The 12,699-nt window shown below is 42.8% G+C and overlaps 1 protein-coding gene across 2 annotated transcripts; it reads right to left on the bottom strand.

Annotated features, from left to right (window-relative positions):
* Nucleotides 1-643: 643 nt before the first annotated feature.
* Nucleotides 644-12,684, bottom strand: EIF4H (eukaryotic translation initiation factor 4H). 2 transcript variants are annotated; one of them, XM_065036513.1, is made up of 7 exons: nucleotides 12,429-12,684; nucleotides 6,696-6,880; nucleotides 5,629-5,693; nucleotides 5,429-5,528; nucleotides 4,701-4,766; nucleotides 2,663-2,821; nucleotides 644-2,538 (listed from the first exon to the last, which is right to left on the bottom strand). In XM_065036513.1, exons 1-7 carry the CDS (start codon nucleotides 12,485-12,487, stop codon nucleotides 2,402-2,404), a joined length of 771 nt encoding a protein of 256 aa, XP_064892585.1. In that variant the 5' UTR covers nucleotides 12,488-12,684; the 3' UTR covers nucleotides 644-2,401. The 2 variants fall into 2 exon arrangements, with proteins under 2 accessions (XP_064892585.1, XP_064892586.1); XM_065036514.1 differs by lacking the exon at nucleotides 4,701-4,766 and having other exon boundaries at nucleotides 12,429-12,637.
* Nucleotides 12,685-12,699: the final 15 nt, after the last annotated feature.

Here is a 12,699-nt window from a genome sequence, read left to right as displayed (position 1 = left end):
GAATGCTTCCCATCCTTTCACGCTATGGGAAGCAGTGCAACGAGCAGGGAGGTCAGAGCTTATCTCCTCAATAAGAACACAACTCTCCCTCTTTTCCTGTACCCTGCAGCAGACGCTTAGTGCAGAGAGACAGGGCCACAGCCTCATTATGCCTAGAGGGAAATGGGGCAGCTGAAAAAATTGGGAGAAACTGGGCAAGACAGCAGCAAGCTAATCTATTAAACTGTCTCACCACAAAGACTCCACAAACTGATCACGGCTCACAGGGGAAGGAAGCATGTTTTGCCCTGTACCAGACAGGGAATTCCAGGCAGCAGAACCTGTGGGAAATCACAGCCGAAACTCCATGACCTGCTCCAAGTTCTGCCTGGCAGCCTGGGCTGCACAACTGCAGGACAAAGAACTTGGGCTCACTTCCACTTGCACAGTTTTTACTTCACCATCTCCTGCATGTTCCAACACTCGTTTAGATTCAATTCCTTCCCTTTATCTTTTCCTCCCCCCACTTATTTGTATAAGAATGGTCTGGTACTGCCTCCCCATAAAATGTATGGAAGGCGATCGGCAAATTAACACAAGGTTTGAAAACTGAGGGGGGCAGTGGAACATGCTATAGCAGACTCAAATAAAGACCAATGTTAAATATTACTTAATGTTTTCTTTTATTTAAAAGATCATTCACAAAATACCATATCCATAAATTCATTTTGTTATGAAGCAGAATGTGTTAAGTGTTTGGAATTTTCTTTCTTTTCCTTTTTTTTTTTGTTGTTTTTGTTTTTACATTTAAAAGTCAACTGTCCTGACTAGAGGTGAGTTTTTATAAGGGAATTTGTTCTTAAAATCTTTTCCACATTGAAGATGTAAATAGGTCAATTATTGGTTTGGAATACAACCACACAAATGCATGTCTGTCTTAAATTAAGTATTAGTGTTAGACAAATGGTTCTTATCTCAGAAGCAGATTAAGTGACAGGCAGAAGGAAGAAAAGAGCAGTTCTGTAAATTGCTGGGACTCTGACATTACAACGGTAATTTTAGGGAAGAAATCCACTCCCAGCAGGGATGCTGGCAGTGGAGCAGCTGCGCTTCCAGACTCCTCGTGCAACACCCGGGTGCGCTGGCTGGTTTCACTGAGAGTCGGCAGCACAAGCATTAGGAGCCCAAGATTTTCTCATGCATTGGACACATCCACATTTCAGTGTTACAGATCCAGGTCTGGGGTTTAAACATGGATGATCTCTCTCCTTTTGCTCCAGTCTCCCTTCCTTCCTCCCACACAAGACTCCCAACACCAGCAAGAAACATTTCAAGTGATGAGAGATGAAGCAATTAGAGATGCTTTTTAACCAAACTTCTAGACAAAGAGAATCTATAGCAGATCAATTTCTAATCTGCCCATTTTCAAGGCATTCTGAAAGCAGGGTCTTAAAACTGTATACTGCTGGGCAAAGAAACAGAGGGGATAATGGCAATTACATACTGCATGGTAAAGTATACACTCCTCAAACAAAAATAAAGAAGTCAATTTTATTTGTAGAAACTTTGTTTAAAAATTTACCAAACATGTAAAACCCAAAAAAATGTAAGCAGAAAGAGCCAGTGAGTGGTTGTGCTCAAATGGGCACATTTTTGCAGCACTAACCTTGAGCTCAGAGGTGTAGTATCATACCATTTGGAAGTCAATAGATGCCACCAGCAAGAGTCCGCTGGCAGATACCTTATCCGTACTGATGCCACCACCTATTCACCAAGCTCCTTGCATCTATTAAATTGATACTTACTCATAACCTGTGTGAAAGGGCAGTCATCCCTTTTAGTTTTACAAGGGGCTCTGCTGTATACAGTAATTCTATCACCAATTGTCATAAATGGTATTTCACTACTTGGTCAGAACTGTAAATTTCTCTGTTGAACTCATCTGGACTCTCCAGTTTTCCTCTTCAGAGCCACAGCAATACAGAACAAGACATGCAGGTCGGAAGAGGAGCACTGAGGAAGTAAAAGGAAACAACGCAGGGCAATAACTAAGTCTAACCTGTGCTTCTAAAGTAAAACAAACTCAGAAAGGAAGAAGTTGAAGCAGCACCTTTGTCCAGAGACCTCCACACTCGTGAAGCAGCCACACTGCCTTATCTACTGGCAAGTGTGCTGCTTGGAAGGAAACAGAAGAGGGAAACTCAGCACAAAGCAGGCACTAGATACAGCAAAGCCAAGAACGTACTAAAAACCACTTGTTAACAGCTGACATGCATTCACAAGCTCTGTGTTTTCGGTTTCAAAGAGGACAAATGCCAGATGGCAGGAATGGTAAACTGCAGGGTTGACATTCCAGCAGAGCTAGTCACTCTGTACTGTCTTGCTTTTTCTCCCGCCTCCCCATTCCCTCTCAACCCCAAACTCAGTCGTGCTCTTTTACTACTTCCTCTCGGGGCTTGGCTCCACCAAAGATAGCAGAGTTTGGGTTGGCTACTTGATTGAGGGGGGTATCAACTGTTCGAGGTTTGAGCTGAAGTCGGGGTCGCTGTGCTCTTTCCTCTGAAAGAAAAAACATTAAGGTTTTAAGATCTGCCTGTCAAGGATGGTAGTTTTAACTTGACAAAGCAAGCAGGAGGCTCCTTCACGAAGGAAGACTGAATTACAGAAGATAAAAAGAGTTTACCTTCTGTTGGCTCTCTGAAGTCCATGGAAGATCCACGAAGGGGAGGCCCATCTCTGAAGCGACCAGTACCACCACTTCCCATTGAGGCACCTGGTGGTCGCCGGTCTCCAGGGCGGGTTCCTCTACCCCGACCTCCCAAGAAGTCATCATCTTTGAATCCTGAAGATGGAAGACAGTACATTTAAACAGCACATTTTGCAATACTTTTAATCTAGATTTTTATCTGGATGGCTGGAAAACCTTGCAAGTCACTGCTGTCAGTCCAAGATGATGCACTGAGAGCCTTTGTCTGTAGACACATTGCTTCACAGCTCTTACACATTCTAGAAGAGTCACACAGATTCCATTTCAAACCAAGTGTACTGTGTCACATTCAGAAACTGCTTTATCCACCTAGAGGCTTATTGGAGTGTTGGAGAGTGGGTCATCAAGTGAGCTTAAAATATGAGCTTCAGCTGCAACTTCAGATTGTTAACACCATTAGCTGAATTCAGAAACAAGTACTCAGAGTACTTCTGTAGTCACAAGATGACACTGGCTACAGCCTTAGCATGAAATCTGCAGGAGCAGAGCAAGTGGGAAAATAACTGTAATGAAATACATAGTGCCTTATAAAACAAAACATTTGAAAAACAGAAAGACCCCAAGGCTTTTTAGTTGTACTATAAACTGACCAGGCATTTACTAGACTAATTAAAGAGCTGGAAAAAAACAATTCAGACTTCAAATATGAAACTGACTGCATTTTTTTTCGGTTTACGTATCAAAAGAGTCACGAACTGTCTGTCACTGGCCAGAGCTCCATCCTGTCCCAAGGACTATCCTCAAGTATCCCTCCAAGCCCCCACCTGCATCAATGGGAGGAGGATGCTTTGGGCCAGCAGCACACCTAGGGGGAATATACTCAGTTTTTCAAAAGCTGCCTGGAAAAGAAAGTTGTTCCCATCTGAGATCTTCCTTTCCACTTCAGCATTCTGCAGAGTTGCAGAACTGTCTCTTACTTACTGCAGTGCGAAACAACCATCTTTAAAGACTTGATCCAGAGCAAGGTTGTGCAACCTGAGAAGAAAAGCTTCTGTAGCAACTAAGATTTAAATGCGAAGCTTTTGGCTCACAAATCACTCATCCAGCATCTAACAAGCCGAGATGCATCTGCATTTCAAGCAGCTGCCAAAAAAAGGTATAAAGCTATGACACCAGAATGCTTAGCTACAAAGGCAGGTCAAGCACAGCACTGTAGCAAGCTTTCTCTCTCCAGCACCACACTTCAGTGCCATGCTAGTGGCAAGGACACACTTTGTTACTGTTCCATCTACGTTGTCCATTCCACTCACGCAGAGACCAGACATTGCAAAGTTGCACTTGCCAACATCTCCCCATCAGAAAATGGACCAAACCCATGATTTCAGAGGACAAAAGAAATTGTGTTAATGTCACCCTGGATTCTAATAGCTTAGAAACTGACTGGAAGTCAAGAGCAAACCCAATGGCTCCATCAGTGCCTTCCACTCAGCAAGCTTGGTCATTTGCTGCAACTTGCATTACTGTAACAGGTCTAAAGTTTAGGAACATTTTGTATTTACAAGTGCTTTGAAACACCAGTACATCTTTGGAGATGTCAGTTGCTTCACAGATAGACAAATGATGTCACATCTCCTTAAGAAGGTGAAAGCCTCTGTTCTGAAAGAATACAAGATCAGCTTTTCCACATGATGTGTCTGTTTCTGCTACTATTCAGAAATGCACTTGGCCTCATGTTTGAGAAATGCTTAAAACCTAGACACGCTAGTCTACATTTGAACAAGTATTCTGTCATTTAGGATAATTTCATAAAATATACAAGCAAGACTCTTTCCTCTATTATAAGGCAATGGAAGATTCCCCCTGAAGAATCCCACTGCAGCTGCAGGATGTCCAAAGTTGACAAACAGTAGATTCAATCAAAACAGTAACGGGAAAAAAAATGTAGCTGACATGAAAATGAGAACACTTTTGTGCCTTTTAGGCCGCCTATCTTTATAAGTGTTAATACTGATACCAGAATTGAAGTCATCTCTGGAATCCCATCCACCTCCTCTGGATTCTCGGGGACCTCCTCCCATTCCTAGGAAAAAAGTCACAATTGTGTTCAAGTCTGAAGCTATGGGCAAGACTGATCATGGGAATACCAAACCAAAGTTTCAGTCCTTCAATATCCAAAGTCATGCTGCTAGAAAATCCTTTTGTTTTGGTACTACCAAGTTCCATTGCATAGGAACAAAAGATCAGTTTAAGTTAAGCAAGAATAAGTGGTCAAAAAAGTTGCTCTCAATACACATTCAATGGAAACTTTAGTGAGTCTAGTTCAATTAAGCTTCAATTAAAGCCCTTTTTTTTTTTTTTTTACACTGGAATAGGAGATAATGCACGATAAGTATTTGTATACTTGTGCTTACTTGGCTTACTCACTTTCTTTACATGACAGTAAAATAGTAGCAGATCAGACTGTTGGGCTTATGATTGTCCTCTGCAAAATGCTATACATTACTGGGGTATTGGTCTCACTTCCTGGGCTAGGAGTGACAACACATTCAGCTTTTGGACACAAAGAACATCTATTCCAGACATTTCAGGAGCGGCAGCAGCTAGGTTAGAAATGTGTACACACAAATAAAACACATCCTTCCTATGTAATCTTCATGTTTACTTGCATGTCATGTCTTAACATTAGTTAGCACCAGAAGTCACAAATATATTTAAAAAGCTATTCAAAAAAATGAAAGTCACCTCTGTCATCAGGCCCGCCACCTTTTCTGAAGCCAAAGCCACCTTTATCCTGTTTTCTGCCTTCCGCTATGTCCACTCGGAGTGATCGATCACCCAAAAGCTGTTAAAGAGGAGAATCTCTTGAGATTTTACCATATGGGCTGCCAAGGACTTTGAGACTTGTGCTTATCATTTCACAAATTAATTGCAAGTATACTTACTGCACCATCATATGTAAGAGCTTCCTTGAGTGACTCCACCTCATCAAACTCTACGTAACAAAATCCTGTAAGAAGAACCTCACAAGTTAATATCAGCACTTTAAAAGGCCTTTGTAAGAAGTCACTCTTCCTGCATATCTGCTAATAGCCTCCCTTCTCTTTCAAACATGAGCTACGATATGATAAGTGTAAGATGTACACAGCTCTGAAACCAAACATTAATGATGAATGCATTTACCTGTGCCTACTACGATGGGGGAAAATCCTGAAAGAGAGCTCTGTATGGGCACTATGCAAATGCCAGGAGCCTGATCAATTTTCCTTACCATAAGGTTTCTCAATACAGGTTAGATTTGATCTATGCCTTTAGACAGTTATTTAGCTAAATATTGACATTTGGTTACTAGTATTTTTCAACAAGAAGCTGAAGTACCTGCTTGGCCAGCAGTCTCATTCTGTCATCAGATCAGTTAGTGAATTTATTTCTTTTCTGAGATCCCCTGTTGCCCAAGTTAAGACTTAACCCCTCGCAAGAAGTAACTTACAAATATACCCCTTTCCACTGACCAACTCCAATGGAAATCAGATTTGCATCCTCTAAAACAATTGTCTGAATGGCTTATCTACATGCTTTTTCTCCCTGTCTACTAAAAAAAACCCCACAGCTGAAGCAATAGGAGTCTTCTGAACTGAAGAAAGATTGTGTAAGTACTCAACACTTAAGGTCATGGATCTTAAGTGGAACAGACACTTCAGCTTTGTTGCGATTCATACAAGACAAACAAGGTCTGAGAAAGGCCTTTTATGGTGGGGCAAATATTGACTCTTGTCACTGATGTTAGTCTGTATGTTCGGATGACGGAAGTAACAGTGAATCTCATTCAAATGAGATGATGACTTGTTAGTGCATGAGAAACCTGCCTAAGTCAACATACAGAACAAACACAGCTCAACAAGCTAACTGCACTTGAGAGTAGACTGCACTTGCCCACTGAAGTGACTTTAGAAGTACCTCATTTTCTCCTACCAGTTAGACACCTACAACTCAAACACCACCTAACACTCACCTTTAAATTTGTCTGTTTCCTTGTCTCTGACTAGTCGCACACTCCTTACACTGAGATCCTTGAAGATGGCATCTATGTCTCCTTGAACAGTGTTGAAGGGTAGGTTTCCCACATACGCTGTGAAAGGGGGTTCTGTTGGCAGCTCTTTCTGCTGCTTGCGGGGACCGAGGCCACCACCACGAGACCTGTTGAAAGCAAGCACAGTGTCTCTGCAACCTGACTCCCAACACAGCCAGTAATATAGTATATGGCATTGCCCAGGTGCTGTTTGACTGTTTGGAAACAATTTTTTCCATAACTTTGGTTAGTTCTTCCTATCCCTTTGCCTGCACTAGCTACCTCCACTATTGGCTGACTCCTCTCTAGTATTACACGATGCAGTACTTCAGTGGGAAAACAAATGAACAATGTTTTTAAATACACTACATATGAACTCAGTAACAAAGTGATGAACCTCCTTCTCATCCCACAATCCATAGAGAAAAGCAACGTAAGATTATCTCTACTGTCCTCAACTCAAAACTACAACTTCTTAAACTAATCCTAGATTAGACTTTAAGAATAATTTATAGCAGTGAAGAAATACTTGCACGGCACAGGCTCATCACCTTATCCTGAAAGTAAGCTGGATGCAATGCTTTAAACTAAATAGTGTATTATTATCCACTCCACAACCATCTAAATTACTTGAGCAGCATTTAGCTTAACAGAAACATCTCCTAATTCTGAAGTTATTGCCATAGCTATCAGACATCTGGACTGGAGTGCTTTGAATTGAAAACATAATAAAAAAAACTTGGCGGAGCAAGGCCTAATGCAGATAAACCAATTTCAGTGTTACTTGGATATTTACTTTTTCCTTTGTGCCTCATGAATTACAGACTGAGGCAAACAAGGTTGCCTTCTGTCTTTTCCCTCAGTCTCAGTAAGGGCTATTGGCATCAGTTGCTGAGGAACTAGACTGTCTCAGCTGAATTCTTTACTGTATTAATGTAACTCATCTCTCTGTTAATTTCCTGTAGAGCCTAATCTTCTAAAGCTAGCTTTGATCTCCTTTACAGAGAGTAAGATTTGTGCTGTGGACACAAACTAAGTTAGATCTCCTGGACTTGTAGACTACAGGATGCCACTGTCACTGTTTCCACCACCATGTGCCTCACCTACATGATCTTTGACTTTCACCTGAAATGCCAACCTACCACATGTTGTCTTCTTCAACACTTCACTTTTACTGGGCTTTGTTCATGTCTGCTCCCTTCCCTAGAGGCTCACTGTGCATTTAAAAGCACGATGGAACACAAACTGTACCAAACCAGGACCTGCTACTGTGACATAGACAATAGACTTCTGCAGAGTACTACCTCAAATACAGAAGGTCAAATAATTTTATTATTTCCTTTTATTCCAGCTCGTTGCACAGAGCCAGAAAATCCATTGGGAAAGCAATGTACTTGTCTGCCTTTTGTTTTTTTCAAATTCCAGAATAAATATTTTATTACTAATGAATCAGATAATGAGGAAATCTTGAACAAGATTCCTTAACTCTCTCTAGGTAAACCCCTCATTTGTGCCTTTCCATAGTAGCAGCAGGAGTCATTTGTCACCAATGCTATCAGCATTCTGCTAAATGTACTTGAATCACAACCTACATATCTTTAATTAGTGTTCACCCAGGCTCATATTTCAGCATTTTTCACAATATTCCTCATCTGCCTTTGTCTCATCAACAAGTGAGAGTCTAAAACATACTTGAGAACCAAAGCCGCTATCATTGGGTGCTGCGTTACATATAGCAGAATTTACTTTAGTCACAAGACTAAGTTTTAAGGAAGAAGTCCAAGAAAGCTGAGCTGCTCTTCTAAAGAATTCCATAATATATAGAATCAGTTCCATGCCTTTGTCCTTAATTCTCATTTATGACCTTACAAACAGCTATGAAAATACCATACATTTAATTTGCAGACAAAAAAAAAGTAATCTTAATTTTTACGTTCTATAGAAATATCATAATTTCTTTGGCTGAGTTTAAAAGGGTATTTCCTCCTTCTGCACATTCACACCATGTTCCTTGAACTCCCAGTTGTCTTGTTCAGGGAGCTGATTCACCTAAAAACTTGCCCTAGAGCTGAATTCTCAGCCAGATCAACCAGGTGATCTGGACAACTGCAGAGAGCTCTTGTGCCAACATGGGAAGGAGAATGAAAGCAAGGGCTCTGACTACAGCTTTCAGCAGCAACCTCCCCTCACATTAACTGGAGCTGCTGTTGAAACCAGACCCTCAAGTTAACAATCCCCAAAAGCATTTTTTGTACAACAAACCTTGTTTCTGCCACAGTATACCAGAACTTCCCAGGATGCCTGTGTGGAAATTCATGCCCCATTGTGCAATTCCTAGTGATATTATGTCAGAAAAATGAAGTGTTCTCTTTGAATTTGATTCATAAGTGCCTCAGTTATCCAAGATGTAACTATATAATTGGTAATTTACTATCCAGTTGAAGAATGGGAATGGTCAATAACTAGGTTCCAAACTAAGTTTCCTACAGAACCCAGGTATAGCACCACAAAAAGAAACTGTTTCTACACTTCCTTACATTTTTTTTACTGAAACAATCCAAAAATAAGGCTGACTTCAGCAACCAAACAATGAGATTGAAAGATGATGCTCTCACTTGTAACAAAACAGGACAAAAGGCAACTATAATTAAAAACATTTCTGAACCGAAAGAACTGGGTCACACCAAAGTGTTAAATGAGTATCTGCATTTCCCACTCAGCATAGCTTTTGCTCAGACACAATTAGGTAATAATTATGTCATCTTAATGTTGGAATCTGAAACACAACTATTTGATTTCTTTTTCAGAAAACCAAAGCAGAAAGCTGAAGAGGAAAGCTTGTTTCTAGCAAATATCCCTATAATTAGACTTTGGGGTAAAAGAACAACTAAACTATCATTTTGAAGCTATTCTTTTAGAAAGTTTAGTTATTCTCTCCAGAAAACAAGACCTCTCAAAAGTTCAAAACAAAGACTACGTTGAAAGCTAGTATTTGAGTTTAATAGCCTTTTCCACTAAGGACCAAAAAAATAGCTCAGTATTCATATTTTTGCATAGCACAGAGACTAACTGGATTTGAACATCAGTACTTTACCAGAGGCAGCATAAGGCTCAGCAGGACACAAGCTTTGTCAAGAATCTCCAAGCCCACAACTCTAAATACATACCCCATTCATTCAAGCAATCTAGTACATCTCTACAGTAAGCATTACACATTTTCAGCAAAAAGCTTACCTGAGCCTACAAATTAGGAGACATTTATTAACACTAAATTGATAAGACAAAGGTTCCAAAATGTCAGAAGGATGAAGACTAGTTCTCCATTTTCACTTAATTGTACAGCACCTCAGCAGATGAATCTTAACCTTTAAGTAAGGTGCCCAGCATTATTAGAGCCAGCGCTTAAAACCACACCTAAATAAACAGACTATCAGCAAGTCAGGAGTGATAAATACTCAGTTTCCTTCAGCTTTGAGAAGCTCTACAGATGTTCAGAGGCCTCAGTATGCTTAAGCATCGATTTTTGAGTCAAATTTGGGGGCTCCAAAACACTTACCAAGAAGCTTTTATAGTAGTCTTTTGTTATTAAAGCAACCAGCACGTTCTTCATCTGGAATTAAGTTACTTTTGCATACCACAGTAATATGCTTCAGGTCTTAATCTGCATGCTACCAGCTCACTAGCAAAATCCTGCGCTTCATCAGCCATAGTTATATTCTGTTGCTCTTCCACCATAATTTTGAAGAGTATGAGAAACAGGCAGATATGTTACATATGTTTCAACTTGTTGGGAATACTATTTTCTCTCTGTCACGTTTAAATCCCATGCTCGCTCTCTATACAGACCAAAGGTTATGCAAAATGCAACTTCCATGAAAGTATTATATCTAACTGAGTTTACAATATTTTCACAGTCCTAGAGCACCTAAAAATGAGTAAGAGTAATTTTAAGTTAACATGGGATTCTTTAAATAGAACCTTCAAGAACAGTCGTGTTTCCATTTCACTACATAGGTTATAAGGCTTTATACAAAGTATAGAGACCTGTTAAGGTCTGAAATAATGAAATGCAAGTAGAAGTTGCACTCTAAGAGCAGTATCTAAGGCTTAAAGCTACAGCTAATTCAGAAGTAGTATATTTTCTCATCTGCAGAGGCATCTACTAATCAGCAGAACACCTTTAGTTCACCAAAACAAGTATCCACATTGTGCCTCAGCAAGGTAAGTACTCTATTGTAGAAATCTGAATATGAAAGTAACATTTCAACTTTAATTTTATTACTTCATAGAACATGCCTACATTGACTGGGGCAGACTGTACCATAACACCTGAATTTATTATGAGTGGCAAGTGCCACTTCAGGCTGCTGTCAAGGTTATTTGTTAGCGAATTTCAGAAATAACAGAATTCTAAGTGGCTACAACATCTGTTTGCTCTGGGACATCTCTTCTTTAGCCATAAACAGTAACTATGCATAAAAATGAGCTTACAAAGCTTGGCTGTCAGAGTGTTTCCAAAGACAAGAAAACTTACTCCTGTTATAATCTCAGCAGTAGCTCCTCCCAGCTGTCTAAGCAGCCTGAAATGAAACTTATTTATTACTCTAAGAACAGGAAAGGACAAGAACACTCTTGATCAGGAAACATGTCTTGGAATATTAGATTATACATTAGCGTGCTTGTTAAGATTTGTTCACAAAGACAGTTTATTTCACAGTTTTATGCCTACTGTTTCATTTCAGTGCACACAGAATATATATGGCACCGACCTTCCAAAAAATCAATTACTAATTGCATTTTCCTAACTTGATTTAAGACAAAATTCGTAATCACTGGTTATCGCTTTTGTAGTTCCTCCCTCATATGCAATTTCCAGCAAAGAAACAGAGGTGAGACAAGTCCTGTTCCCAAGGATCAGGGTTTTGGAGTCAGCATCCGGAAAACGCAGGACGGTGGCTCCCAGCGCCACCCTCTCCTCCCCCCCAATCTCTTTCCCGCTGCAGGAATCACAACGCTGCCTGCTCCAGGGGGCACCTCGCTGTGCGGAGCTCGTCCCGCCACAACAGGAGCCTCTCACCCCCGCACAGTCCCTCATGGGAAGCTCCTTCCTCCCATCTCCCGGTCCGTGCCTGCAGGAGCTCCTCACGGCCTACCTTGGCTCTGGCCCAGCGCCTCCCCAAATCCCCCCCCTCCACTCGTCTCCGGGCCGGCGGGAACACAGCGACACCCTCCGCCCCTCGCCCCTTCCCGGCGCTCCGAAGCCGCCAGGCCCTAAACCTTGCGGCACCATGGAGAGGGGACGGTGGCTCCCCCATCCCGGGACACCGCAGCCTCCTCCCCGCCTCACAAAGCGGGCCCGCCAGGGCCAGAGGAAAACGTGCCCCGCCGGGCTCACCCTCGCCTGCCGGAGAAGGGAAGGCAGCGGGGCAAGACGGGCTCCAGCAGCTCCTAGGGGCAGCGCCCCCCGCGCCTTTCTCCCCCCCCGCCCCCCTGCCGTGCCCGCCCGCCATCTCCACAGGGGAAGGGGCAGGCTAGGCCCTGCCCGGCCGCGCCCCCGCCTCGCCTGGCCGCGGGAGGCACAGAGCGCCACTCCCTCCTTCCTTCCCTGCTCCGGGGGGAGCCCTCGGCGCTCCCCAGCGGCCCAGGCCCTGGCGCCGTCCGCAGCGCCGCGCTCACCCCCGGCCGCCGCCGAAGCTGCTGTAGGCCCGATCGTCGTAAGGATCAAAATCCGCCATCGCCACCTCAGCCTCCTCCCCGTGCGAGCGTGACAGGACCGCGCCCGGAGGACCCCGCGCCGCTTATATACGGGGGAGCCCGGGCCAGGGCTGCCCCTCGCGGTGCCTGTCTTCAGCTCTCCGCCCCGCCGGGGCTGTCTGCGCCACCGCCTGTCGGGAAGTCCCGACGCCCGGGTGCTCCGCGGCCGCCGCGGCCCAGCCCGGTCGCGGCT

This window comes from Columba livia, chromosome 20 (assembly GCF_036013475.1).
Source record: "Columba livia isolate bColLiv1 breed racing homer chromosome 20, bColLiv1.pat.W.v2, whole genome shotgun sequence".
Taxonomy (NCBI): domain Eukaryota; kingdom Metazoa; phylum Chordata; class Aves; order Columbiformes; family Columbidae; genus Columba; species Columba livia.
The sequence above is the reverse complement of the archived record's forward strand: the minus strand, read 5'-3'. Positions and strand labels throughout refer to the sequence as shown.

Bases quoted from the DNA above. Each gene is read 5' to 3' on its own strand.
- EIF4H (XM_065036513.1), bottom strand. From the start codon at position 12,487: ATGGCGGATTTTGATCCTTACGACGATCGGGCCTACAGCAGCTTCGGC. The intron at 6,881-12,428 runs GTGAGCGCGGCG...TGCTTTCAACAG, and splicing joins AGCTTCGGCGGCGGCCGGGG to GTCTCGTGGTGGTGGCCTCG. The intron at 5,694-6,695 runs GTGAGTGTTAGG...TTCTTCTTACAG, and splicing joins GGAAACAGACAAATTTAAAG to GATTTTGTTACGTAGAGTTT.